The sequence below is a fragment of the Dioscorea cayenensis genome, chromosome 5, assembly GCF_009730915.1.
Source record: "Dioscorea cayenensis subsp. rotundata cultivar TDr96_F1 chromosome 5, TDr96_F1_v2_PseudoChromosome.rev07_lg8_w22 25.fasta, whole genome shotgun sequence".
Taxonomy (NCBI): domain Eukaryota; kingdom Viridiplantae; phylum Streptophyta; class Magnoliopsida; order Dioscoreales; family Dioscoreaceae; genus Dioscorea; species Dioscorea cayenensis.
This window is the reverse complement of record NC_052475.1, coordinates 25285010-25312847: the sequence shown is the minus strand read 5'-3', so window position 1 is coordinate 25312847 and position 27838 is coordinate 25285010. Positions and strand designations below refer to the sequence as shown.

Genomic DNA, 27838 nt, shown 5'->3' with positions numbered 1-27838 from the left:
TTAAATAATGCATTATTACATGTATATGAATGATTAACCATATAGTTTCCATCTGTTGTTGATTGGCAGGTAATTATAAGAATAAAAACAAAAGGAAAGATGACAATAGAAAACGGGGAAGGCGGGAGAAAACAATGTAATGGTTCACATTCATTGATGACATATTGCTTGGTGGCAGAGCAGGTTGTAAAATAGTTGGGGATGCGTGTGGTGGTTTTGCCATTTTTGTTCTCTTCCTTTTCTTAAATTGTATTAGGTGGATTTAGGTTGAAAATGGAGGAGAGGTCAATCCTTGGCTCAATCCCATGCAATCTCTAGCTAAAATTCATACCAACTCGCCTAATTTTAAATTAGAGGTCAAGCTGAAAATATTAGACCATTGTCCTATAAATCTCTATAATTAATCTTCCAATCCATTATTGTTTGAACATCACATGATATATAATTAATGTTCACCCAAATAATTTCAACTAATCATTCCAAAACCATATCAACAGAATGAAAAGAGACGTATTAAAATAATACATACACAAAAAATCAGCATGTAAAAGGTCCACAACTTGAGTTTCTTTCATCTACTACCAATGGCTGCAAGTGGGGACTCTCCTAACCTTTCTATCTTTTTGAGCATGCTTTAGTTCACCATCCTACCACACAATCATGCTGCTCAAAAATCCATTGGTGAAAAAAAAACAAGAAAAGAAAAGAAAAGAAATGACCAAAGAAATTGTCTTGTCGATGGGGCTTCTGGTTGTAATGAAGCACTTTCCATGTCACCAAAAATTAAATAAATAAATAAATAATAGGAGTAGAGGAGCGGAGCTTCAGATCCCATAAAATCATTCCCTCAAAGATCAATCACTTTCCAACTGCTTTAAGCCTTTCTAATTATCTTTATCAGGGAGGGAGTTGCTTCCAAGAAAACTTTACAAACACCTAAGAAGTTCTCAGCAACCGGTCAAATTCAAGTGCATGGTGTATCAGTAGCTTCTTATCCATTCCACTTCCATGGCGGCTCATGCTTCTCCTCCACCTTCAAAAGAACTTCATCGTAAGAGCAGGAATGAGCAGATGCAGTAAGTCCAAAAGTAACTTGTTTCTCTGTTTCTCTCTCTGTTCTCAACTATCTAACTGCAATGAGTAGTATTCTTAGCTACTTGATGATGAAGAAGATGATGATGATGATGATGATGCTAGTTTTATCAGTATTTACAATTACTGCACTTGGAGATTTATCTTCAAACTACCAGTCACTTATGCTCATAAAATCAGACTTAGTAGACCCAAGGGGTGTTCTCAGTAGCTGGTCATCTCAAGGGAGTAGTACTACTGGTCTCTGTAACTGGAATGGAATTGCATGTTCAATGTCTCAGACTGATGTCTTGGAATTGAACTTATCTAGTTCTGGTCTTTCTGGCTCCATTTCATCAGAGATTGGAAGCCTAGTGTCTCTCCAAGTTCTTGATTTATCTTCAAATTCATTATCGGGTCTTATTCCTCTTGAGCTTGGGATGCTGAAAAACCTCAGTGTGTTGCTTCTCTACTCCAACTCTCTCTGGGGAGGTATACCTCCACAGCTTGGTCTCCTAAACCAGCTCAAGGTTCTCAGAATAGGAAATAACATGCTGTCAGGGGAGATCCCTCCACAGCTTGGGAACTGCAGCGAGATGGAGATTCTTGGCCTGGCATCCTGCCAGTTAAACGGGAGCATTCCCAATGAACTGGGCAATCTGATGCACCTGCAATCACTCATCCTGCAAAACAATAGTGTCAGTGGAAAAATACCTGAAGAGATCATTGGCTGCAGGAGTCTTCAAATTTTCTCTGCAGCTGATAACAAGCTCCAAGGAGAGATTCCTTCAGGTATTGGGACACTGGTGGAACTTCAGGCTCTGAACCTGGCCAACAATAAGCTCTCCGGAGTGATACCCAGCGAACTGGGGAAGCTCTCAGGCCTGACTTATCTCAACCTGCTCAACAATGAACTCAGTGGCACCATCCCTTTTGAGCTGAACCTATTGACTCGGTTGCAGAAACTGGACTTGTCTCAGAACAACCTCACTGGGACCATTACTCTCTCCACCACCCATTTGAAGGAACTCCAGTATCTCGTGCTCACAGACAACTACTTAGATGGTGAAATCCCAACTGATCTATGCCCAGCTGCTCCTGATAACAATACTCACTGGAATCTTCAGAACCTGTTCCTAGCTGGGAACAACCTCACCGGCTCCATCGAAGTCTTGCTCGACTGCATTTCACTCCAGTCACTTGACCTCTCAAACAACAGTTTAAGTGGAATGATCCCTGCCGGCATAGACCGTCTCACCAAACTCACCAATCTTATCCTCCACAACAACAGCCTGACCGGCACGTTGCCACCCCAAATAGGCAACCTCACCAACCTGGAGATGCTCGCGCTCTTCCACAATGATCTTGTGGGTGAAATCCCGGCAGAGATTGGTAAACTTAAGAAGCTCACTCTCTTTTTTCTCTACGAGAACCAGATGTCAGGGATCATCCCACCAGAGCTCACCAATTGTTCCAACTTGCAAGAGCTGGACTTGTTCGGTAACCAGTTCACAGGCAGCATTCCAGATAACATCGGGCAGCTGCAGAACTTGGTAGTTCTGCAACTAAGACAGAATGATCTTTCAGGCTTCATTCCACCAAGCCTTGGCCACTGCATGAGCCTGGAGAAGCTAGCATTGGCTGATAACCTTCTCTCCGGGACACTGCCGGAGACCATGGGTTCCCTCTCGCGACTGAGTCTTGTCACCTTGTACAACAACTCTCTTGAAGGTCCTCTGCCGGAGTCTCTGTCCTCTTTGCAGAATCTCACCATCATAAATTTCTCTAATAATAGGTTCACCGGAAGCATCTCTCCTCTCTTGGGTTCAAGTTCTCTCATCAAGCTGGACCTCACCAACAACCACTTCTCCGGCCAAATTCCATCCATGCTCGGTGACTCCAAACAGCTGCTTCGACTTCGGCTCGGCCAAAACTTTCTCAGCGGTGTGATTCCCTCTGAACTCGGCCAGCTTCACGAGCTTGGTTTCCTTGACTTATCATTCAACCAACTTAACGGACTTGTCCCGCCAGAACTCTCCAACTGTAAGCAACTGTCTCATCTCATTCTCAAAGAAAACATGTTCTCTGGTACGCTTCCTTCTTGGCTAGGAAGCCTGAGCTCGCTCGGAGAACTCGACCTATCCTTCAATAACTTCTCCGGCAGTGTGCCTGCTGAGCTTGGGGGTTGCTCAAGCTTGATCAAACTCTCCCTCAGTGACAACCAGCTCACTGGCGTCATCCCACCAGAGATTGGAAATCTCACCAGCCTCAATGTTGTCAATCTCCAGAATAACAACCTCTCCGGTCCCATACCTTCCTCCATTCAACATTGTACAAGTCTCTATGAACTGAGACTCTCCCAAAACCTGTTAACAGGACCAATACCTCCAGATCTTGGACTGTTGTCTGATCTACAAGTGATATTGGACCTGAGTCAGAACCATTTGTCTGGTGAAATACCTGCCTCTATTGCCAACCTTGTCAAGTTAGAGAGACTCAATCTTTCTTTTAATCAACTCCAGGGAAGAATACCATCCTTTCTGGGACTTCTCACAAGTCTCCACAGACTCAACCTGTCCCATAATTTCCTCTATGGCGAGATCCCACATTCTCTATCAGTTTTCCCAGTTGACTCTTTCTCTGGTAATGACCTTTGTGGATCACCAATGGCACTATGCTTTGCACCTCCTGCTTCAGGGCAGAGGTTATCAAATGGTATGGTTGCTGGCATAATAGTAGCCATTGTCCTCACCTCAACACTGGTTATACTGGTGCTGCTTTACATAATGATCAGGATCTGGTTGAACTGGAGGCATGTCTCTGTCTCAGTTTCAGATGGTGAAGGGTATGATGAGCATGGTAGGTACTGGAAGGTTAGCACCACAACCTGCAGTGCTACTGCTACTTCTACTTCTTCTCATGAAAAGCAGGGGTCTAGTGCATCAGACTCATGCATTCTTCAGCATAAGACAATGCAACTGGCTGACCTTGAGAATCAAACCAAGAGTTAGTTAGCCAATTTAATGCAAAGTTTCTTCCTGGATTTTTCTTTGGGTTTGTGATGATTAATGCGTTTTTTTTATTTTTTTCTTTTGCACAGGTTATTAACTTCCTGAGAGGGAAAATAAAATTATTACTTGGGAAAATTATTTTTGGTTCAATCTCGTTTTTGAAGATTCCCTCTGAAAGGACGACCCATAAAAATTCTTTCCGGTTGTCTTTAAAACTCACGTGATTTGGGTCCAGGCCCAATGAATGATTGACTCAACACAAGGCCCACATGGAAAACATGTGGGTAATCCTCTTTACGTGAATGAGAATTTTACTTTCTAATGGCATTGTCACCCTGCTCAGCACTTTGATAGAGCCATAGAGGTTTGTTATTTTTACAAAATAATAATTAAAAAAAAAACCATGCTAGCTTTTTTGTTTTTTTTAAAAAAAAAACCACCACCATTAAAAAACCCTAAAATATTAGATAGTGTGGATTGTTCACAGCCAAGCAAACAAACAAGCAACCAGATAAAGGTGGAGAAGTTCTAATTTTATATATATATATATATATATATATATATATATAAACAACTTATTCACCTCATATGCAGTAACACAGAATAGTAATAATCCTCGATTAATAAATCAGTGGTTTATCCACTTTATTCATCATCCTCGATCTCCCCATATGAGTCAAGACATATTTCCATTTTAATTCAATGTTAGTTGTTGAATACAACTAAAAATAAATATATACAAGAGAATTTTATCTAAATTTCACAAAATCACACATAATATATATATATATATATATATATATATATATATATTGAATAACCGCTTTACAAAACATAAAAAAACACACACACACAATGTCCACTAGGACTGCATCAGATAAATTAAACACAGAAATAACTAAAAAACAAAAAAAAACAAAAATAATAATAAAGGACCAAACTGAAGAAATAAACTACACAAAGAAAAATGATTATACCAACAATAACAAAGTAACATTAAAAGAAAAAAACTATATAATAAAATTCTTTCAATTACTCAATTCCAAATAAAGTATTTTAACAATCACCTTTTCTAACAATTTAATAATAATAATAATAATAATAATAATAATAATAATAATTATTATTATTATTATTATTATTATTATTATAAGTAATTTATGGACATCCACAGTAGCCATCGGATAATAATCCGATGACTACAATCATCATAAACAGTAAAAGATGTACAATATCTCTATAAACAAACAGCTATTGGGATGATGATCAAAGTCAAACAATTGTAATTCAACATCCTTAAAGAACAATAATTTAGAGACATACATAAATTATCTTTTCTCATCTGTATATATGTTCTTTGACTTTGAGTTGTTTTTGATAAAACATGTGCTTCAAAAATTTTCATAATAAAAAAAGTCTCTAATTTGACAAAGTTTTTTAAAACAAAAAATAATAGTAATTTAAGGTTGAATCCTATAAAAATAGATTTTTTATTTTATTTTTATAATATGGATAAACCATTACACACATACACTAAATCTTCAATAATATTTTGAATATGAGTCAAACTTTTAACCATCCGCAATGTTTTATTGTGAAGTGGTTGACATTTATCTTCAAATATTGACACATGTAATTTTTTCCTTCATTATCTATAATTTATTTTTAATATATTTGAATATTTTAAAATTTTATTTTAAATTATTTAGATTATTTTTTTCTTAAAATTGATAATTTTGTGAAATTCGACCTTTAGTATATCCATTATAAGGATAAAGTTATCTCTTTTTATTTATTAATATTTTAATAAATTTGGATAATAAATATAGATTAAATTATAGTTGTTATCAGAATCAAAGATGAACTTTAATGAATATTTTTAATATATATGATTTATCTATTTTATTAATATGTATTTAAATACTGAATTTATTTGAAAACAAAGGATTATAACCAAGTGACATTCATCTAACTGTGAAGAAAGTGTGAGACGTTCAAGTGTCTTGAGTTTAGCGTCATCGGTGAGTCCATACAGATTGGACACTCAATTCTTGTTCCGCGCGTAAGCCTTTTAACTAACAACTCTTATCATATTTATTAAAAAAATTCTCTTTTAAATATAGGTTGTTACTAATAATTTATATTTTTTTCTTCAAGACTATGACAAGTCATGTTAGATTTAAAACCTTAACCATTGAATTAGGAGGGAAATAAATTACCAATTACTTTAATGGTGATTTTTTTAACAAATATTTATCTTCTTAATGCTTTAGAAAATAAATCATATCAATATCAATCACTAAATTAAACTTTTGTTCTAAATAACCTTTCTTTTTTCACGCACCATAAATAATATATTTTAAAAATATTTTAATTTATATTAATTTATAAATTATAATAATTCAATAATAATATTTAATTTTATAAAAAATATAAAAATGAATACTTTATATAATATTGATTTAAAAAATATATATCAAATCATAATCAATGCATAAGATTGATGATTATAAGATTAAAAAAATTTCTTTAAAAAAAAAAAAAATTCCTCATAAACAGAAACAGAGTGCACCAAAATAAAAAAAAGGTACTCTCTTTGAACTCCTGGACATGCGTTTTCGTCTTGCTCTGATTCTCGTCTAACTTTGGTGAGCTCTGATCTCTCATCATCCTTTAATTAATTTGTTTGGTCTCTGTCATCGCTTATCCGATTTTGGTTTGGATTTCCAGTATGGTAAAATTTGACAGCAGATGCTTTATCCTATTTTGGTTTGGATTTCCAGTATGGTAAAATATGAGTTTTTGTTTTGTTATTAAATGTAATGCACTAACAATTTGAGGCAATGCGTTCTTGTAATATATAGAAGGGGCATGTTTGTGCATGTTTTTAAGATTGACCTTTGTTTAATTTCCTGGTCTATACTGTATGTTCATTTACCTGCTTAAAATGATATACATCGGTAAATGCACACAAAAATAATCTCTAAGCTTGCTTGTTCTCCATAAGTATAAAAATAAAAAATTTAACCAAAAAAATAAAAATCAAATTGCTTTGTTTCTGTTGAAATGTGATAGAAATGAAGTGTTTTTTTATGTCATACTTGTCAGGCATGTTGTTTATTAACTGAATGTTGTTTTCTGTGTTGGTTTTTCCCCTCTTGGGATATATATAGTTGAAAAGATGATTAGGCTTTTTAAGGTAAAGGACCAGGAGCAGGCCAACAGAGGAAGTGGTCCTAGCAAGAAACAAAGTGCAGGGGAGCTACGTCTTCATAAAGGTTTGCTTGTAAATATATATATATATATATATATTGTTCACTTGCATGAAGCACAAGATTTATTTGATCAAGTTACATGAAAAGTTGCTATCTTGTATATTGCTATATTCATTTTTTTGGTTTCTTGATAAAAACAGGTATATTTTTGTTCCCCCTTGCATTTGTACACCAATATCTCATTGTTTACATTTTGAAATGGAAATTTGAGAACAGTGTCTTTTGTCTTGTCCGGAGCACCTACATAACCAATTGTTAATTTCCCTTATAATATATTGTTCTGTTGCATGGGTGTATAAAAGAGTGAAATTTTCTGTTCTAATATCCCATGTGCTGTTGTTAATTCAGAGTTTTGAAGTTAATTTTGTCCTTTTAATTCTTATGAATTGATTAAGCATGAGTAATTTGTTCTCATATAATGCAGATATTGCTGAGCTCAACCTGCCGAGCACAACTGCCATAATATTTCCCAATGGCAAGGATGACCTAATGAAATTTGATATCAGCATTTGTCCTGATGAGGGATATTACAGGTCTATCATCAGTTTTATTTTTATCAGACTTACCTGCTGCATTACTGTCATTTTTCTGAGTTAGTTATAATAGAGAAACATTCACTAGAAATGCTTTTCTATTTTAATATCTACTTCTTTCCCATTTTCCTTCTCAGAGGTGGTTCTTTTCTTTTTACCTTTCAAGTCTCCAATTCTTACCCTCATGAACCACCAAAGGTCAAATGCAAAACAAAGGTAAAATCTGGATTATAATCAGGACTTACTTCTTTTCCTTTCAATTGTCTATTTGTACTTTAATGAAGGAAGAAAAAAAAAAAATAGTCAGGTATTCATACTAATTTATGTAAAATATCATGCCAAAATGCAGGTTTATCATCCAAATATTGACTTGGAGGGAAACGTCTGCCTTAACATTCTCCGTGAAGATTGGAAGCCTGTCCTCAACATAAACATAATAATCTACGGCCTTAATCTTTTATTCACTGTAATACTTTCTTCTCCTACTCATGCTATGCTTGTCGATAAAATTCACATCTACACATCGCAATAGCAATAAGATTCTCACACAGATTTCAAGCATCATAAAATTTCAACTTAAGAATAGATTTCTTCAGACCAAACATAACCTATTTGATTTTTACTGCAGCATCCAAATGATGAAGACCCCTTGAATCAGGAAGCAGGCCATGTTCTCCGCGACAATCCTAAATTGTTTGCAAAAAATGTAGAAATGGCAATGGCTGGGCGCCACGTAGGTGGAACCCTCTTCTCCAGGTGCATGAAATAGTAGTCTTAACCAGTGACCGAAAACACCAGACAGAACAACTGTAAATCTAGCATAAGATGATAGTTTAGTCCAGCGGTTCTTGAGGCATCTCTCTGTCCAGTTCAAGACCTCATCTGTTTTAGCTTGAATACTCCTCCATTACTGTGTTGTATATATCTAGCAATTTATGATCTTTGAGAAACATCAAGTGCTTGTTCTGTGCACAATGTCTTCACAGAGGGCAATCTGTGCACTAGTCAGTGAGCTGAAGATGGTTCTTATGACGATGTGCTTCAATTAACTACAACTTTATCACATTTTTTTGTCCGCTTAAAGAATTTACACAGCAAAATAGGGGAAAAAAAAATCAGAGACAAATCAGTTAGTGAACTGGAACAAGATTAAATAATACAAGTTTATCACATTTTTTTTTGTCTGCTTAAAGAATTTACACAGCAAAATAGGGTTGGCAACTGGTTATATGTTGTCATCCCTCACTGCAGCCTCCATAGCTCCACAGGCAAAAGACCAGTTTAATTATGAACGAAAACTTAATAAACATGGTACACATATATATTTATGTGATTTCGGCGATCACGATCTAATTTCAAATATTGGACTTGGGGGGAGTCAGATTGTCAGACTAGGCTACTCATGCCGACAATGTACATGCATCTGCACACCATCTTGCAGCAACCTCAGTCATCCAAATAAAATGGTGTAGAGAGGCTGTCCATTACGGCGAAACTGCATGTTTTCTGTAGGCTTCCAATGCCGCTTTCTTTGGTTTATGAACCAGTTATTTATCTGCTTCTGATCCAACCCTGTTGACTCTGCTAGTGATATTTTATCTGCCTCCTGCTTATGACCAACAAATCATTATACTCACAAAACTATGCTGCTAATTTGTATACATACAAGATGATGATGATGATGATGAGCACACAATACTGTATGTATTAGAAATATATGAAGCTCCAGATTGGATTTGGCAGCATAATGCGCACTTACAGTTGGATATGGCCATTTATAGTGAGCAGTCCACCAATCTAACAATATTTGTCGCGCTTCCTTTGGTAGCTTTCCTTTCTTTTTCTTCTTTGAGAACTCTTCCCTCAAGCTACTCAAATAACCACTGTATTTGCGCAAAAGCTTGTCCTTGAGTTCCTTATCTTCACCTCTAAAATGAGATTCTTGAATCTCTACCTCTCCTCCACTTTGTTCTTCCTCAGATGACCCCGCGACATCATCTAGTGAGCAATGGAAAATGTCAGAATTGTAATTTTAAGGATGCATGTTAGCATACAAGCAATAACACTGACAAGTTGAACTGCTAGTTAGTGAGAGATCATTAGAATGTACATGGAAACCAAAATTGCACAATATTTTTCATTTTGAGATGAAATATAGGCTCCTTTCACTAGTATTTAATTAGGAATATAATGGCAAATGAATGGTCACGTCAACAAATGAAGGTTTATGAAAATACATCTAAACTTCTTTCATATAGCAACACTTTAAATGTATTCCTCTAACCAAATAGATAAATACAAATGCAAGATGGTAGAGCATCCACTGCACCAAAACATCATCAACCTTGACCAAAAAACAGAAGAAAAAAAAAAACTCGCACACATGTCAAATAGAAATTTGTGAAATTTTGCATATGAATAGGAGCTGTCCAGCACAAGGTTAATTATATCTCAATCGGTCTCATGGTCATAGATCTTAAGGCTCAAGAGGAATGAGAGCGTGCATGTGATCATGTTCTCCTTTATATAAACAAGCACTGGCCACTACATGAATTAATGGTGTAAGTTTTTCTTTCCAATGGTGTTCGATTGTCACATTCAAGAAAATCAGCAACCTACAAAAGCTTCAGAGGAATACTGCCAATACATTTAGACATCATATCTCAAACAGTGAAGTCCTCCTCCCATTCAACTCAAGAAAACAAGAGTGAGATCAGACAATGCACAGCATTGGATTTCCAATAGTACAAGTGGGATCATTTTCCCCTGTTGGAAGTGAGACTAAAACAGTAAAAGAATACAGCTTGAAAGAAACAGCAAACCGAGAGTTTTCTTTCTTTCTCTCTCTCTGTGTCTCCTAAACAAAGATCTGATCACATGAAAACAAGCTGAAATAACAGAAGACCACATGGAGACAGTCACTGGTGGCAAAAGAAAGCATAGCACTATCATGAGATTAAACTAAGAAAGTGCAGGGCGTGGACAAAAGAGAAAAAAAGAAAAAAGAAAAAAAAAACATTAGAAGGCATAATCACAAGTGAAGTTCAAGTCTGAAAAGGAAAACCATAAGACTGCGCTCAAACCTTTACCAGCCAATAGCAGCAAAGCCACCAGCCTACCAGCAGACTGTAAGTTGTTAGTTTCTTAACTAATGATTTCTCTACTTGTACTTGAGCATTGAGAATGCAAAACTATAATCTCATATCTTACCAATAGATAAACTCACGTACGGTAAGTACATACTTTAATGCTAATGCTACTACTAATACTAATACTAAACTAATAAAGAGATCCTCCTAGTCTTAGTGCTGCACTAGAGAGTCATCTTTTAATTAGTCTGACAAATTCCAAACATAGATCTTTCCCTAGGCCAACACACATCTCCTTTCCCAAGCTCCACACAAGCTCTCTCTTCCCATTGGAACTCGCAACTAACTCCGTAAGGCAAAAAAACGTCAGGTAACGGCAGTAAATTTTGGAGAACAGTAATAGCCTATGAAAACACAATTTCGTAAAAGATATGCTACTTGTTTAGCATTATTTTGTGCCTGCATTTGCTTTTCCCCTACCCACAACAAATGATTCAGCAACAACAACAACACCAACAACAACAAGCATTGAAAATTTGTAATGTAATGTAATGTAAACCCTTTTCTCCGCTCACTTTCTCTCTCTCTCTCTCTCTCTCTCACACACACACACAATCTCACAAACAACAGTCTGGATTCTGGACTTGAACCGTCAGTGCAGCTTCCCTCATTAATGATCTTCTGACAGATGAAAAAAAGAAAAAAAGAAAAAAAGTAAAACAGAAGATAAAACAAAATCCATCAAGAAAGCCAGGAATGACAAAGAGAGATGTAGCACCAGGTAGAACTACTATAGTCTTTCTATAATCCAACACATCCTAGGACTCTTACTATTTTCCGGATAGAAGAAAGCCAACCAATGATGCCCATCAACCCTAGGGTTTCCCAACACCAACGTAACCCACTAAAGAAGAAGAAGAAGAAAAGAAAGAAAAAGATGAAGAAGAAAATGGTAAGAGTAAAGTACCAGAGATAGTTCTGGAAGAGGGCTTGCAAAGGTCAGAGAGCTGCATCTCAATGGTATTAAGAAAGGTGGTAGCCTCATCAAAAGGCCGAGCTAAGTCCGATCGATACTTCACCAAAACCTCGCAATAGGTCTCCTACCCCAAACATGCCATATAAAACCAACACAAATCATAAGCATCATAATATATCACTAAAGGGAGTAATCAGTTTGCAGTACTAGAAAAAAAAGCAACGACCATGAACTCATCCAGCTCGGGATCCGCCCCCACCACACTCGACACTCCTCCCCGTCTCGACGACTCGTTCTCCTTCTGGATCTCATCCAGCAACGATGCGATCGTCGGTGGTGCTCCAACCTGCATGTATACCAAATTCCCTTCCCCTTCACTACTCTTTTATATATATATATTTATATATGCATATATATATTTACAATGAATGAATGAATGAATGATGAGTGAATGAATGGATGCCTTTTGACAGTCTATATAAGCTTGGAGAAGGCGAGGATAAGTGGGATGAGAAGCGATCCTGGCTTTCATCTCCTCTCTCTCAGCGGCGGCAGCGTATCTGGGCAAGCCGGTGGCGGCAGCGAGGAGGCCGTGGAGGTCATCGGCGGAGGAGAGACCATCCGGTGACATCGGCTCCGCCGTGGGATGGTCGTACATGGCCTCCATCCAAATTTTTTTTTTTTCTATCTTGCTTTAATTTCCATCAAGGAACAAGAGAAGAGAATAGAGTTTTGAGAGGAGATGAAAGAGTGCTGTTGATTCTCTCCGCGGCTTTTTCTTTCTTCTTTAGCTACCGCAGAAGCAATATAAAAAACATAAAATAAATAAATATTTTGATGATATTATTATAATAGTAGAATTATTTATACCAAGCTTTTTTACTTATCATGATGAGTTGGGAGAACTTATTATTGTAATAAGTCAGTCTGGTTGATTAATTAATTGGGTAAATGAAGGAATGGATTCTCAGTTTGAATAGATGGAATGAAGAAGGAAAGGAGGGGGGGGGCAAGAAGCGCTGGGTTTGGGACGCACGTGTAGTTATTTCCAGTAATGGAGCAGGCTGCACTAACTTGTCTTTAGCTATAAATGGACCCAACATTTGGCCGGGTGGGTTCTTGAAATCCAGTCACACTTGACTCTCCTGGGTCCAATTATCTCTGGCTTACCTTTTGCTGCCCCCTTGTGATCACTAATCTCTCCCTCTCTTTCTCTTCTCTCTCTCTCTGTGAGGACCACAATTCACTGCATTAAAAGCTTTTCGATTTAGTTTAAGGATGAGGCGTTGCGTGAATCAATGAAACAATGCATCTCTCTCACACACACTCTCACTCTTTTTGTCTCTCTGTAAAAAAAGAAAAAAATGAATAGTTGTTTTTATGAGCAATGAGAAATTGAACATCAATGCATGCATGCATGAATGAATAGCAGCAGCATTTTTAAAGGAATGGACAATATCAATGAGAATTCCAAACATATGTACTTCGTGTGTGCATGAGTTTAGAAGAGAGAGATTTGTCACCTGTGTTTCCATGCTTTCAAATCAAGTAAAAACATTGTTAAAAGAGAAGAACATTAACATCAATGAAAACGACTTGAATCAATGAGTAATAGACATCCTTTGGAGCTTTACTAACACAAACATCCTGGTCTAGTTCGTATCAACCTAGTCGGATCCTCCGTACGATCCGCTTAGCATGTCACTTCTATTCCATGGAACCCAAAAAAAAAAAAAATAAGAACATATATATATAAATACATATGTAACATATCGCTGTATATGTTATATATTTATTTATGTATTACTTTTTCTTTTCTCATTGGGCTTGGGTTGATTGATGGGATTGATTGATTGATTGATGGGGCAGCAGGGTTATGATATGATAGGCCATTGGGGTCAGAGAACCAGGGAAAGAACCCTCAACTTTGCAGTTTATTTACAGGTAATGCCACCGAGAAGTAAGTCATAGACTAGATCATGATAAGGGTGGTTTGGTCATGTGGTACAGTGTTTCAAGACATACAGCGTGGGCTGAGGGCCCAGGGCACCAAACGGCCCGCCAAAAGCTCACTGGTACTCCAACTGGGCTCCATTCAGAATCTTTTCTTCTTCTCTTTAGCTTAAATTTTTTAGTATAGGTTAACTTATTAAAATTTAATCTAAATATATTTGGGTTTTTTTAGTGTAAGAAAAAAAAGAAATGTCAAAATTAACAAGAACAGATCATCTCATTGGAAACTCTAATGTGGACCTTCACAAAGGACAGACAGTGTTGCACTTGTGAGTTGGGGTTGCTTTGTTTCATTGCATCCCATGCTTTGGCCCGTGGGCCAACTAGGCCGGCCCATGTGGACCTCTTTCACGCACACGTCAGCAAAGAATTTGTTCACCATCGCCATCTTAGTGATTCTTGTTCAGTTGTTATATATGGATCCAGCCCTAAAAAGTTCATTTAATGACATTAATGAACTTCAATTTAATAGCAACCTTTTAAATGAATAAGGTTTTTTTATAACAATCACCTATAATTTTGGTATAATTTAGAGGTTTCAAAATTGACGATTATATTTAATTAATATTATTCTACATTGTAGAAGTTTGAGTTAATCAAATAACATAAATAACATATTAGACATGAATTATAACATAAATAATGGCTTATCTATTATGTCAAAAAAAAAAAATTTGTATTTAAATTTTTATATACGTTAAAAAAAAAATATCTGTTAACAGCTCGTTATAAGGCTCCTAAGCCTCATTTTGGGCAAACAATAAATAAAAAAATAAATTTTTTTTAAAATCTCAATTTATGAAAATTGGGCCCCACTACCGCACGGCGCAACCCAACACAACTAAACTAGGCCCACTTCTGAAGTAACCACAGAACAATAACCGTGTTCGAGTTACGCAAGGGTCTAGGCTGTCTAGCTCTCGAGTAACCGAGCAAATAATCGGAAACGAAGCAAAGGTTCGTCAAGAATTCTCTTCTCCATTACTTTCAATTTTCTCTACATTGCTTCTTTAATAATAGGAGCAATTATTAACAATCATCCTTCCAAGATATGCTTATTTGATATCAGATATGATTTATTTTTACTACTTATTATTAGTGCACGTTATGTGTTCGATGAATTTCCTCAATGACTTGCGCTTATGAAACCAGAGACAACAAGAATATCAATATGGATGTTGCAAACCTCCAACTGGACGGAAACGCTGATGCGGTTGAGTTTTGCCCACACCCTCCATTCCATCATGTCCTGGCCGCGGCAACATACACACTCAAAGAAGGAGATGACCAACCAAGTCGGTCAGGAAGCATATCACTCTTTGACACTAACAATGGCCTTGATTTACTCCACCGTGTGGAAACACCAGGTGTTTTTGATATCAAATGGAACTCATATGGAAGTAACACCCAACCTTTTCTTGCTCAAGTTGATGCCACTGGCTCCTTGAGTCTTTACCAGTTACTAGATAATAATCCAGGTATAATAAAGCTCAAATTTTTAATCACTTTAATGAATTTGAATATGAACATGTTAAGTGTGGGTCTCTCTCATCGTCTTGTTATACAGGCACTGTGCTTAGACAAGTTTGTGCGCAAGAAATCAGTCCTTGGATGTGCCTGTGTGTGGACTGGCACCCATTAAGGGAGCTCATCTCTGTAGGACTTTCAGATGGGTCTGTTGCTATAGTCCAAGCTAGGGAGTCCAGTTTGCAGAATCTACAGTCATGGGCAGGCCATGAGTACGAAGTATGGACAACCTCCTTTGACATTCACAGACACCAATTATTGTACACTGGGTCTGATGACTGTTCATTCTGCTGCTGGGATGTGCGTGGGAGCACATCATCAAACTTGGTTTTCAAGAATGCAAAGTCTCACACAATGGGTGTCTGTTGCATTGCTCTCAACCCTGCTAATTCTAATATGTTGATCACTGGGAGTTATGATGAGTTTCTCCGGGTTTGGGATATGAGATCAACTTCAAAGCCTGTTAATCAGAGGTCTCTTTCTTTAGGGGGAGGTGTTTGGAGGATTAAGTTTCATCCATTTGGTGAAAACTTGGTGTTGGCTGCTTGCATGCATAATGGTTTTGCTGTTGTGAAGATTGAAGATGAAGATGTGATTGTTGTGGAGACTTATGATAAGCATGAATCACTGGCTTATGGAGCTGATTGGTGCAAGGGTGACAATTGTTGTGAGGATAACAATGGTGCTAAAAAGGATATGGTGGTTGCTACCTGTTCCTTTTATGACCGGCTTCTCCGTTTATGGAAACCAGTGAGCACCATGACTCTAAGAGAGGAGTCTAAGGAATGATCTTTATGTACAAACTTTTATCTCTGTTATCTCTTCATTGTTCTGAAGAGCTGCTAAATTATTCAGAGAGTGCTCTTAATTGAATTCTGGAATTCAGTTAATGCATGAACTTTTTTTTATCAGGATTGATATGCCTTGTCATTTGTATGCATCAGTACACTAGTTATAATGTATTAGTTTTTTTTTTCTGTATACCTTGTAAATACCAAAATTTTTTGTAAGTTTGTATTTATCTCTATACTCGGAAAAATTGATGCAAATATTTTTTATATAATTAAACTAGTCTTCATAGAAACAAAATATTGAGATTTTCATAATTATATATTTGTTAAAATTTAACTTTCATAATTGAAAGTTAAATGGACAATTATTATGGCAATGTTCTCCTAATATATGAAATATATAATAGTAGAATGAACAATAAAAGGTGATTGAGGGCTGCTTTGGTGGTAGTTGTGATTTGGGTGGTGGTGCACTTCTGAGGAGGAGATCATTGATCACTGACATTTTGTACGGTGAGAATTGTTGAGGAACTGAGTGTTCTTCTCATCCAAGAGCTGCTCCACACCCCATGAGTACTATTACAACTGACACCACTTTGTAGTGGCTACAGTGCACCTACCACTTGTGATACGTCAAGAGCTAGCCAAAGCAAAGGTCGCTAAAAACTCTCTTATTTTGACTCAGCCCCACTTCTCATTTCTCAATATACTACTTTATTTTATTATTATTTTTTTAGAGAATGGCTAGTTGCATTGTTACTTGTTAGTGGAGGATTATATTATATTATACCATATTATATAGGAGGCCAAGATAAAAAGTTTACAGATAAGAATGAGAAGGGATAGTGGATGAACAGACACACCAAAAAAGTAAATATCCGATTTGAGATCTTTAATAAAAACAATGCTGCAAGAAAGAGTTCAATGCCAGGAGAATTATCAGGTTCTTCGAAACATCCATTTAGCTAAACCGCCATGCATTTGCTCCTAAATTACCAAAACACCACAAACTCATAATCAGTGGCAATGTTGATTAAAGGTGGTCAATATTGTCATTTGCTGAGCATTGGAATATCAGATATTTGCTTTTCCCTCGCGCTGGCACAATGAATGTGATGCGAACAATGCCGCATACTATGAGCACTTTGTGAGAGCCTTGTTTAGTTTATTTCACAGGTCTTTTCTCCACTTCCTACATAATCTACTCTATTTAAAGACCACCATTTCTTGTCCAAAATTCCACACTGGTTTTCCATGGATCATCTCTGCAAGAAATCTTATCAATCCAAGGCATTGTTGGCATTCATTCATTCAGTTTGAAGAAATAAAGAGATACAGAGGGGGAGGTGGTGTTATGCTGATACTGCCCCAGTAACAAAGCCACCTCCCCCTCTTTATCTCCAGGTTCAAAAACATCAGTTTGTCCATGCACCTCACCTGCAAAAAAACTCAACAGTTTATGGGGAAGAACATGGCAAACCGGCAAGTCAAAAAACGGCGATGGGGGACTTGAATATAAGTCCCGTTTTCTCTCCTACGTTTCTATTAAATAATAAGCATATGGAATGCATCATTCTTCATTACAGTTTGAAGAAATTGGCGCTCTGACTGACTGAATATTGCCTGCCTAGTGTTATCAGTTGAGAATAAGCATATGAAGCTGTGTATCTACAACAACCATTACCAATGTAATTGCTTGTGTGAATTTTCAATAATAAGGAAATGAAGCTATGTATCTACAAGCATACTAACTCTCTATTGCACTTGCCTCTCAATCCATTCTGCTTTTCTTGCTATAGTTGTCTTTCCTTGAGAAGTCCACCAATGAGCAGATTGAATTTGGCCTGCATGGCTGCAATTAGCTGCAAATAATAGAATACAATAAGACAGGCAAAACAAAAAACACAAAGAAGGAAGGATGCTTGTACTCATACCGGCTTATTTTGTCCACCATCAACACTCTGTTAAAGTTATGCATATTAAAAAAGAGAGATTTGAGGCCAAACAGAAATGGACAAAGAAGATGATCATACATGCTCAATTTATTCATTCAGGAGGTCTCACAAAAGCACACAGACAAGCAAATTATTCAGTAATAGCATTTGCCTGATGGCTTACACATATCCCCCGACTTGGCTTCTATCTTATTATGAGCGATTTTACATGAAAATTCCAATAGAAGGCTACAACAACAGAATATGATTTTCATTTGAAAGCCTTTCAAATTTAGGCAGCAACACTGATACACTCAATTGCCTGCTGACAAATACCTGTCATAGTTGCCTCTGGCCCATAAACCTGGAAAAACAAAATGGTCACATGATGAGGTGAATGTTTATATTCCAATTGTCTAACTGAAATAATAGTTTCTGAAATCAGATTATAATTACTTACTTCAATTGGGATACCAATTTCATCTCCAAGACACCGCATTTTAGCAAGACCAGCTTGATAGTTTGGACCTCCCCTCCTCACATAAATATGTATCCTCGCTGCTTTCAGCTTGCTTTCCTATTAGAAAAGAGAAATTACACAAGTACTCACCAAAATATGAGAAAAGGAGAATATCCAAAAGTTACTAAAGGTCTACAAGCTAATGTGGCAATTATTGTCACCTTCTCCTTTAGGGCTCTTATGATGCCATTAAATGTTGTAGCAACATCTGTGAAGTTGGCTATCCCTCCTCCGACCACAAGAGCTCTCTTACGGCCATCAGGGTTCGCAGTGGCACACTATCAAAAGAACAGATTTGCCATCAATCAGCATTGGCACCATTAATATGCCCAACAAACACCAAAACAAGAGCTTAAGTTCTGACTCATAAATGCAGAAGACCTAAATCTATGTACAAAGGAGATGATTATTTGGCAATAAATGCAGCTCAAGCAGTAGCTTGCTTGACTTGCAAAATTTGTGCATTACACATATTTGTAACGTGAGTGCACATCAAGAAAAAACAAGCCAGATTGATCTAAGGTAGAAGGAAAGGAAACAGAGAATTCTCACATCAATAACAACTCGTGCATAGTGCAAGACTTCTTCTTCATTTGGAGCGCCACTGTACTCAGCATAGTTCCCAAGTTCAGAAGCATAACCCAGATCCCCGACCTTACAAGGTTTTATCAAGTCAATACTAATTATTTTCAAATTTAGAATTTTGCATTTGATATAAAATCCTCATATGATTTTACCGTATCGGCATAAATGACACTGGCACCTCCTCCAGCTACCATTGTCCATATTCGCCCATGAGGGATTCAAAACAGTAAACTTCAAAGATGCAGTGGTCTGTAACCATGGTAACAGAATGTTAGTGGATGACTATCCAAAACTATGATAAAAACTTACTGTGTAACAGATTCATAAGGCAAGTAGACTAATCAATATTATATATTATTCAAAACAAACAAAATGCAGCATCACGCATAAGCAGGTGTGGAACACATTCATGGAAGATTAAAGCAGCACATGAAAGAAAAGGAAGCAGACTGCAAGATCTTGATACCATCTAATGAGCAACAACAAGACAAAATAGCCTTTCGTCATGAACATGGCAAGGAAAAAGATTGAAGTTCAGAAGTCATTGTTAATCAATACTACTTCAGTTCAAAGGCTAACAAAGGATATATATCCCATATCAATAATGTGAAGTGTCAAAACTAGTTGAAATATCTGTATGTATGTTTTCCAGAGGGAAGTCTGTTAAGGTATTCTCAAGCTTATGGACTAAAACATGATAAGTTAAAATCATTTCAAAAATGAAGAATATAAAATCCGAGAACCAATTCCAGGGAAACAGCTTAGTTGGCATAAATCATCTAGTTAACAATTCAGAATAAATAAAGAACGCCTGCTAATGTAGGAATTCAAGATCAAAATGCAATATTTAATATTTTTCTAAACAAAACCAAGTAAACTAAGACACTTGAGAAAAAGAAAAAGAGATAATATAATGAACCCAATATGTGGTTTACTAGGAACTAAATCCCAAATGAGGAAAGTAGCAAGTATTTCTTGTACCTTCTCATCCAGCCCATGGATAAAGTTTTCAGAAGCACTCATCACTCTACCAAATGGCAACGGGAACTCAATCTTTCCCCACCTAAGTTTACATAAGATCAGATATTTACATCAAAGTGTTACTCATCCTGTGAATCAGCAAATCTGAAGTTATATGTTGAGGCATGTAGTGACACATACTTCTTAAAGTTTTTGAAGGCGGCAGTATCATCTAGCTCCCCTCTCATATCCAATGGATAAGGATTTCCCTCCACTAATGTGAAAGGATTCATTTCAAGGAACGTGAAGTCCAGATCTGGTAAAGAAACATATCAACATAATTCAACAAACAATATGATGTTCAACCCAACAGCATCCTAAAGGGCGGAAACAATCATACACACACAGAAGATTTAGTATACCTGAAAACAAGGCATACACTGCTCTAATGAACTCCTCAATCTTGCCCCTTATCTGAAAAGAGAGAATGATAGGATCCTGAAGCAACCTTCCAACTATAGCATGGGCAATTGCAATAACATTGCAAATCAGAAAGGACTTCAATTAAGCCAGCTAGTATTACCTCTAAAGGAAGAGTAGCAACAAGGGGGGCGCAGACCTCGGACGTAAGGCATGTATCTGTCGGAATGAAGACAGTCTTAACCTGCAATTAGTGAAAGTGAGGCACCATGTTCAAGACTTTGAACTTTTTATAGACATAGTGAAATGAACAAGATATGGCAGAGTTAGGCTATAAGCAGGCATACCTTATCCCAGTTTTCTTCGATTTCAATGCCTCCACATTCAGAGAAGCTAATGGTGCACCCCAGCCGCTCGGAAACAATGGACAAGTAATACTCCTCAGCATGGGGAACAAAGGGTTCCACAATGAATGTGGTCACAGGGCCCTTGCAACCCCCAATCTCCACCTGCAAAAGAAGCAAAGGGCATTACAATCCAAGCATGGATTGAGTTCCAACACACGATGCATTGCAAGTACCTCTTTTCCAAGGCGATCCTTGACGAAGGCAGCGACCTGGAAGAGATCGAGGTTCAAACCGACAAGGCCGCTCTTGCCACGCTTCCCGAATAGCATATCAGGCTTGACAACCAGCTTCCCCGAGCTGAGCCAAGGCTCATTGCTAACCAGTTCCTTCAAATCCGTAGCCTCAGTGATCTACAAACACTCACAAAAACACACAACAATCCTTCAAATGAATCCAAAAACACAAAGAATCACAGAGAAAAAGAGCTAGACCTGCGCGGATTTGGTGTCAATGTGGATGCCGGAGATCCTCTTGAGGTGCTGCTTGAGGAGACGCTTAGAATCATACTCCCTGATCTTCTTCCTCGCCATTGCCGCTCGAAAAACAAAGTTGATAGAAATGGGATGAATGGATTTGAAGAAGGCGGGTCACGGGTGGGTTATATGTGCAAAAATGGATGAAAGCTTTGCCTCATTAATATAATAACAATTAAACCAATTATTAAATTGCACCTCGATATTCCTAGAGTATGCCACGTGTGATGTTTCCACACGTGCTTCCTTTTTTCTCGGATTTCTTCAATCTCTCACGTGCTTGACACTCTGGCCGTTGTCCGCTATCTCTCTATTATTGTGTACGTATACTTAAATAAGTTTTGGACTTGAGTGTGTTCATAATTCAGTATTAATGTGGACCATAGAGCTTGAGTGGGGTCTTGGTCCCATATATTGATTTCTTTTTATCAAGCCATTTTTATTTCTACCAATACACTCTTGTTTGATGCTCCCACTTGCACCACTTTCATCCACCATTAACCATTGTAGGCGTGTGAACATAGACACCACGTAAAAACCAGGGAATATATATATTTTTATTGTTATAATATATATGTATGCAAATATGTATATATTATCTATAAATGATCCTGATGTTTAAGTCAGGTGGGGTAAACAAGAGAAGCAAGAGTGTATAGCTTAATTGATACTTAAAGAACAAAGAATCAGAAAAGCCACCACCATCTCTGATTTCATTGGATTTAGTGGTGCACTTTGTTTGCAAAGGGCTTCACGTTCCTGCAACTTTTTTAGCAATGGCAATAATAACTAATAACCACTAGTAATGCTCATAGTGTTGGTTTTCTTTAGAAACAGAATATTCCTTTAATTAAGGTCTCATTCTCAAAAACGGCACACTGGCACACGTACAATAGTGTTATCTGCAGCACAAAACGGTATTGAATGGGGGACTACTAAAGATAGGATTTTAAACTGGAGAGAAGATCTGCATGATAATGGAGATCAGTAACCCTGCATGGAAAACCAAAGGCTTTCAGAGTGTTGTAACTTTGCCAATTCAATGCATAATATAGAGAGGGTAAAACAAACAATTTTTATTAATGCTACAGCTTTACCTCCAAAGAGAATCACCGGAGATAAGGCCTGCTCCATGCTCATGGCCAAAGATTTCCCTGCAAACCGAAAAACAGAACATCATTTCAATTGTGCAAGCTCTGTCAAAATAACATCCGTTCCATGTATCTCAACTCTGCTAGCCAAGTTTACTCTATGTTTGTTAATAATATATGCATAAAGAGCAAGTCCGTTTGTCTGGAAGTGAAGGAACAACTAAGGGCCAAAGACTTGCCTGAATCACAGTTGGATGTGGAATTCCAACCTTCACATAAACACATATTGCCTTGAGTTGCAGCATCGAACCCACAGAGCCCACCAGTGGCCTGACACGCTCGGCAGAAATCACTGTGGTCCACTGGTACAGAATAGCTCACACGAATGCCGTAGGACCAGACTCCTGGACCCTCAGGCCGCAGTGGCGCAAGGCTGTAAGCACTGCTGTATCCTTCACACCCAAGATGACTAAGGTTGATTGCCCGGACCACCCCAAAGGGCACAGAGCAGCATGGAGGCGGGCTCTCCAACCCATATACAGATTCTCGACCCCTAGGCTTGAAGTCCCAGGCAGGGCAGGCGTAGTACTCATCACAGCCCATACCAGAGACGTTGCGGCATGGAAGGTGCCTGCCAGGGAATCCCTGAAAGAGTGGGGACTCAGCTCTGCAGCCCAGTAGCATAAACACATTGTCTGGTGCTGGCTCAAGGTATGGTGCGCGCCATGGCTCTACAATAAAACCATTGCCACTCCCACTAGCTGTGCGAATTAAGGAATAACAGTCAGACATCCCAGGGTCATGGAGAATGAGACCCTTGTAGGCATAGTCTATGTCTAGGACACGATATGAACCAGAAGCGATGTGGAGCATGAGCATGCCATTGATGCAGAAGAGAAGATCACGGAAACCTGGGTGGCCACAACCTGGACGGAGGGCGAAAGGGTAGTCTATGGTGAGATTGCCACAGAAAGACCGACATAAGCTCACTGGAACATCACTGGTGACCGGCTCTATCCAAATCTGGAAGGTGAGGAAGGCAAGGAGCAGGGATAAGGTAGGAATCATGGCTGGCTGAGAAGAGACTGGCCTTGAACAGGAGGAAAGCTATGGTGGTTGGTTTTTTAAATGTGGAGGGAATATGTGCTTTCCTTGAGCAGGTTTCATGAATTATGGGTTTCTTTTCCTTTTCCTTTTGGCATGTGAGAGAATGAGTGCTTTAGTGAGTTCTTTGCTTGCTTTGTGTGCTGAGTGTGTACTAACAAGCTGGTGGGCGTTATGCAGAATAGTAAATTCCATACCTTGCCAACAAGTGAAAAAGGGCTCCATTTTACACTGCGGAAGATCTTGTGAAGCTCTGGGTAACTGTTCAAAAAGGGGCAGCCAACTCATCTAGTCTCCAATTTCAATAAATAGCTGCAATTTCAGCAATGAAAAGTGAGTTACCAGATCTAGCTTTGACATATTATATGATCAAAAGAAATACAGATAAAGGTTGAGAAGGCAAAATCAATTACTTAGCTCTGATATATAGTTCTCAATATTACCTGAACCCCAAGGAACCCTTTTGCTGGGTCACCAGATCATTCTGATAATTCGTATGATCAGCATTTTAACTTCAGTGCCATCAGCAAGCCAAAGTTGAATAAAGATACAAGAAATGAAATATTCTAAATTCCATTGACTCATATTGAAGAAATATAAGATTGTACAATATGTGATGTAGACAATAATATACCTACATTCTCTACTGAAAAGTGAGGATGATTTCAATTGCAAAATAAAATGTTAAGAACACAAAAACTTATTGTGGATTCGCAAAGATATTTTGGCACAACATCAGCATTACTGCATAAATTAGGATAAGAAGCCACTGAATGAACTCCTCATGAAGTTCGAAGTACACTCTTACTTAGGAAGAACGCAGACTATCACCAACCAATTAAGCCATCCGGCAGAAGGGTTTATGTCTGTTTTACTCCTCTCCATTATTTTTTCCAAGTGCAAGCTGAGTGGTGAAACCAAGCATAAAAAAAAATTAAACAGTGTTACTTCCGTGCTTTAATCTCAAGCCTCTCTATAGCTGCACCAACCCTGCTACTAGTACTACTTTCTTCAGTCTCATTAGGATTAGACAAGGATTTCGAATTTGAAATCTCTTCATTTGCTTTCTCCATTAGTTTCAATTGTAGCCAACCTGCAAATCAATTGCCACTGGGGAAAATTAAATAGGTGATGCTGACCCTAAAGGAATACAAAGGAGAAATTAACTTTACCATCAGGTGCTGTAAACTTCGGACGGTAGTGAAATGCTGGAACAATTTTTTGTCGATAAAATATCTAAAAATATTCAGCTCAGCACTAATCACTGTTACTAAGGTACAGTGGACATAATGTACATTATACATTATAGCCTTACAGTATATATATACTATGGCCGGTCAAATTCAGGCTAAGCCAATAAAAAATTAACATACAGTTCAATAATCAGATGTGATGACACATAATGCCATTAATATACTTTTGCAGCTTCAAATTTGACGGTCATTGAGGTAAAGACCAACTTTCTGTGAATGAAATGGGCATATCTCATATATAACCTCCACCTAGTCAACATTATCGAGAGTGATATCTTCCAAAAAAAAATGCTCACCAGACAATGTAAAGTGAGCCTGTGTGTGTGTGTGTGTGTGTGTGTTCATGCACTTATTTGAGATTTTTTTTTTTCATCAAGAAAATCAGAAGGAAAGTGAGGATTTAATCATGTAAACAATTAGAAAAGAAAATCAAAATAATGCATTTACCGAGAGGGAAGCATATTCCTGCTCCAAGAGCAGAACCAAGCAACACATTCCTGGCTCGCCACATCAAAGAACCTGGCACTGAAAGAAGGAATTATCTTGATAGTCATTAAAAAAGCTGTGCTGCTAGTTAATTAATTTATTAGCAATTTTTTTTTCAAATGTAATCTAAGGTAGCCTTTCCAACACGAAACTGAATCATGGAAAACTAGCAATGAACTTCAGTGTTGATCTCAGGCTATGAGATCAGGCAAAAAAAAAAATAAAGAGAATCTATTTAGTGAATTATGACGTATGACCAACTCAAAGCAGATGGCACATTACAGACGAAGGAAAAAAAAAAAGTAGGAGCATTCAAGCCACATGGCTTGACATAGTAGCATACAAAGATTTCTCAGATAATGGTGGAAAGATAACGATTTTAAAGACTTTTAAGAGAAATTTTTGTTGGCTAATGAACTAGAGGGAAATCGATTTTGAATTAAATACATCAGGCAAAACAATAGCAAGTTCGGCTACTCACATATAAGGCCAAACATCGCAGCAGTTGCAGATCCTGCTCCAGCCACATTAAACACATCATGTACACCTCGCGTATCAGCCAGAACATCTTGTAAACCATAAAATATAGCTGTGAACATTCCTAGGCGAACACCACCAACTATTGAACCACGAGCCACTCGGATGAACCTTTTCTCCATCGCATCTCTCATTAATCTGTACTGTTCACGCTTATCTGGTGTGCTCCCTAGCTTCAACATCACTTCTGCATCTTTGCTCTGCCAAACAACAAACTCTTAATAAATCCTCAAAACTAGTCTACCTTTCCTAAACAAGCAGGGGAAAAAATTAAAGGGAAGGATGCAGAACAAGAATAGAGATGCCTTGAAAAGCCCTAATACAAATACAAACAAATTGCAACTTGAATGCTAAACCCAAGTGGCAGCAATACACGAGATAGCTCGAAAACAGAAGTTCTAAACCATCTAACAAATACAGCAATCTATAAACCATTTGTTCACTACATTCACCATATAACAAGTAGAAGATTGACTCAACAAATCAATTAAAAATCAATAAGAAGAACAAGATTAACACTTTATCAAACATGAAACTGATAAAATCCATCTGACATACACCAACAGCAAATGAAGCATTCAATTGACGAACTTTGATCTGTAAGTAGATAAATTAAGAAAGGGAATATAAATAAACAGTGAACTGACGACAGAAGCAGTAGCCTCCTTGCTCCCTCCGTATAGCAATCCAGCAAAAACTCCCATTACTGTGGCTGCGCCCAAGTTCACAGTCCCTGCCATTCTCGAACTCTCCTGAATCAAAGATATCATTGCTAATGCCTCAACATACAAATTCCAGAACCTTAATTGAAGAAAGAGGGGAAAAAAAAGAAAGAAAAAAATAGAGGAGGATCTAGTACCTTGGATGACTCAACCGGCTCTGAGCTTTCCGGTGTCGCCATGAGCGACGGAAGCAGCACGATCCTCGGAGATCAGAGAGGACAGAATGGAAGACGGAGACGGGAAGAGATAGCAGGGATCGTGTGCGGCGCTTTGGCGGTTCAGAAGGAGGGCGATATGAGATGAAATGATGAACTCGAGAAAAATAATCTCGCTCGATGGTAACTGCCACGCAGCCACGGAATGGTTTATAAATTTTATTTTTATTTATTATATAATATACGATAGATCAGTAATTATATTAAAAAATTATTATTTTTTATTTTAAAAATCTTTAAATTTCCATCGTAACTATCACGTAAGTGTGTGTGGGATCATTTCTCTTTAAACTAAATCGGTCAATGTTTGGTCGAGTAAGGTGTATTGGACCCAATTTTTTTCAAGATAAATAATTAAACAATTTAAAAAAATAATAGCATGTATAAGTTTTGACGGAGAATGCAATGCACATATAGACTGCTGGAATTACTCGTACACAATTGCTACTCACATTTCCAAAAAATATACACTCACTATATATTTGAAATTTCACCATTTATAAATAATTTTAACAAAACTCTTATAAACAAATAAATCACTTGGTTGTTATTGTGTGTTGGACTTAATTGATCGAAAATGTGCAACTCTATTAGTCACTCTACATTGCAAAAATTTATCAATCAAAAGTAAGTGTTTGTTATCAGTTTAATGTATTTTTTTGTTCTTTGCCTCTTGTACTATTCGTGTTTTTTGTTTTTTGTTTTATTTTACATTTCTTTTCCATTAACACATTATGTTTCATTCACCACTCATTTTCATCCTTTAACATAAAAAATCTCGAAGAAAAAATAATTATAATTTTTTACGAAAAAATAATAAATAAGATAACTCAATATAGCCCTGA

At 37.4% G+C, this 27838-nt stretch overlaps 7 protein-coding genes across 8 annotated transcripts; 3 read left to right on the top strand and 4 right to left on the bottom strand.

Annotated features, from left to right (window-relative positions):
• The first annotated feature begins 543 nt into the window (after nucleotides 1-543).
• LOC120261526 (LRR receptor-like serine/threonine-protein kinase GSO1) lies at nucleotides 544-4381 on the top strand. The gene is made up of 2 exons (XM_039269445.1): nucleotides 544-4077; nucleotides 4172-4381. Exons 1-2 carry the CDS (start codon nucleotides 1137-1139, stop codon nucleotides 4177-4179), a joined length of 2949 nt encoding a protein of 982 aa, XP_039125379.1. The 5' UTR covers nucleotides 544-1136; the 3' UTR covers nucleotides 4180-4381.
• Nucleotides 4382-7260: 2879 nt separating this feature from the next.
• Nucleotides 7261-8772, top strand: LOC120262267 (NEDD8-conjugating enzyme Ubc12-like). Its single transcript, XM_039270354.1, has 5 exons — nucleotides 7261-7360; nucleotides 7782-7890; nucleotides 8028-8106; nucleotides 8240-8356; nucleotides 8519-8772. Exons 1-5 carry the CDS (start codon nucleotides 7264-7266, stop codon nucleotides 8657-8659), a joined length of 543 nt encoding a protein of 180 aa, XP_039126288.1. The 5' UTR covers nucleotides 7261-7263; the 3' UTR covers nucleotides 8660-8772.
• Nucleotides 8773-9007: 235 nt separating this feature from the next.
• Nucleotides 9008-12741, bottom strand: LOC120262485 (homeobox protein knotted-1-like 6). The gene is made up of 5 exons (XM_039270611.1): nucleotides 12419-12741; nucleotides 12182-12301; nucleotides 11947-12079; nucleotides 9650-9888; nucleotides 9008-9496 (listed from the first exon to the last, which is right to left on the bottom strand). The coding sequence occupies exons 1-5, from the start codon at nucleotides 12620-12622 to the stop codon at nucleotides 9341-9343; spliced, it is 852 nt and encodes a 283-aa protein (XP_039126545.1). The 5' UTR covers nucleotides 12623-12741; the 3' UTR covers nucleotides 9008-9340.
• A 2067-nt stretch (nucleotides 12742-14808) lies between these two features.
• On the top strand, nucleotides 14809-16406 carry LOC120260711 (diphthine methyltransferase homolog). Of its 2 annotated transcripts, none has more exons than XM_039268265.1 (3): nucleotides 14809-14925; nucleotides 15121-15446; nucleotides 15536-16406. In XM_039268265.1, exons 2-3 carry the CDS (start codon nucleotides 15140-15142, stop codon nucleotides 16282-16284), a joined length of 1056 nt encoding a protein of 351 aa, XP_039124199.1. In that variant the 5' UTR covers nucleotides 14809-14925; nucleotides 15121-15139; the 3' UTR covers nucleotides 16285-16406. The 2 variants fall into 2 exon arrangements, with proteins under 2 accessions (XP_039124199.1, XP_039124200.1); XM_039268266.1 differs by having other exon boundaries at nucleotides 14835-15032; nucleotides 15116-15446.
• A 1891-nt stretch (nucleotides 16407-18297) lies between these two features.
• Nucleotides 18298-21727, bottom strand: LOC120262212 (ATP-citrate synthase alpha chain protein 1-like). Its single transcript, XM_039270289.1, is given in 13 exon segments — nucleotides 18298-18584; nucleotides 18681-18797; nucleotides 18902-19018; nucleotides 19293-19394; nucleotides 19478-19534; nucleotides 19536-19574; nucleotides 20307-20388; nucleotides 20487-20601; nucleotides 20708-20759; nucleotides 20869-20949; nucleotides 21053-21214; nucleotides 21286-21462; nucleotides 21544-21727. Coding segments are annotated over 13 exon segments (1272 nt in total). The 5' UTR covers nucleotides 21643-21727; the 3' UTR covers nucleotides 18298-18512.
• A 424-nt stretch (nucleotides 21728-22151) lies between these two features.
• LOC120260168 lies at nucleotides 22152-24665 on the bottom strand. Its single transcript, XM_039267610.1, has 6 exons — nucleotides 24589-24665; nucleotides 24224-24246; nucleotides 23978-24063; nucleotides 22916-23699; nucleotides 22683-22739; nucleotides 22152-22578 (listed from the first exon to the last, which is right to left on the bottom strand). The coding sequence occupies exons 1-6, from the start codon at nucleotides 24663-24665 to the stop codon at nucleotides 22535-22537; spliced, it is 1071 nt and encodes a 356-aa protein (XP_039123544.1). The 3' UTR covers nucleotides 22152-22534.
• Nucleotides 24473-27124, bottom strand: LOC120262213. The gene is made up of 5 exons (XM_039270290.1): nucleotides 26916-27124; nucleotides 26704-26808; nucleotides 26001-26256; nucleotides 25481-25558; nucleotides 24473-24873 (listed from the first exon to the last, which is right to left on the bottom strand). Exons 1-5 carry the CDS (start codon nucleotides 26955-26957, stop codon nucleotides 24725-24727), a joined length of 630 nt encoding a protein of 209 aa, XP_039126224.1. The 5' UTR covers nucleotides 26958-27124; the 3' UTR covers nucleotides 24473-24724.
• Nucleotides 27125-27838: the final 714 nt, after the last annotated feature.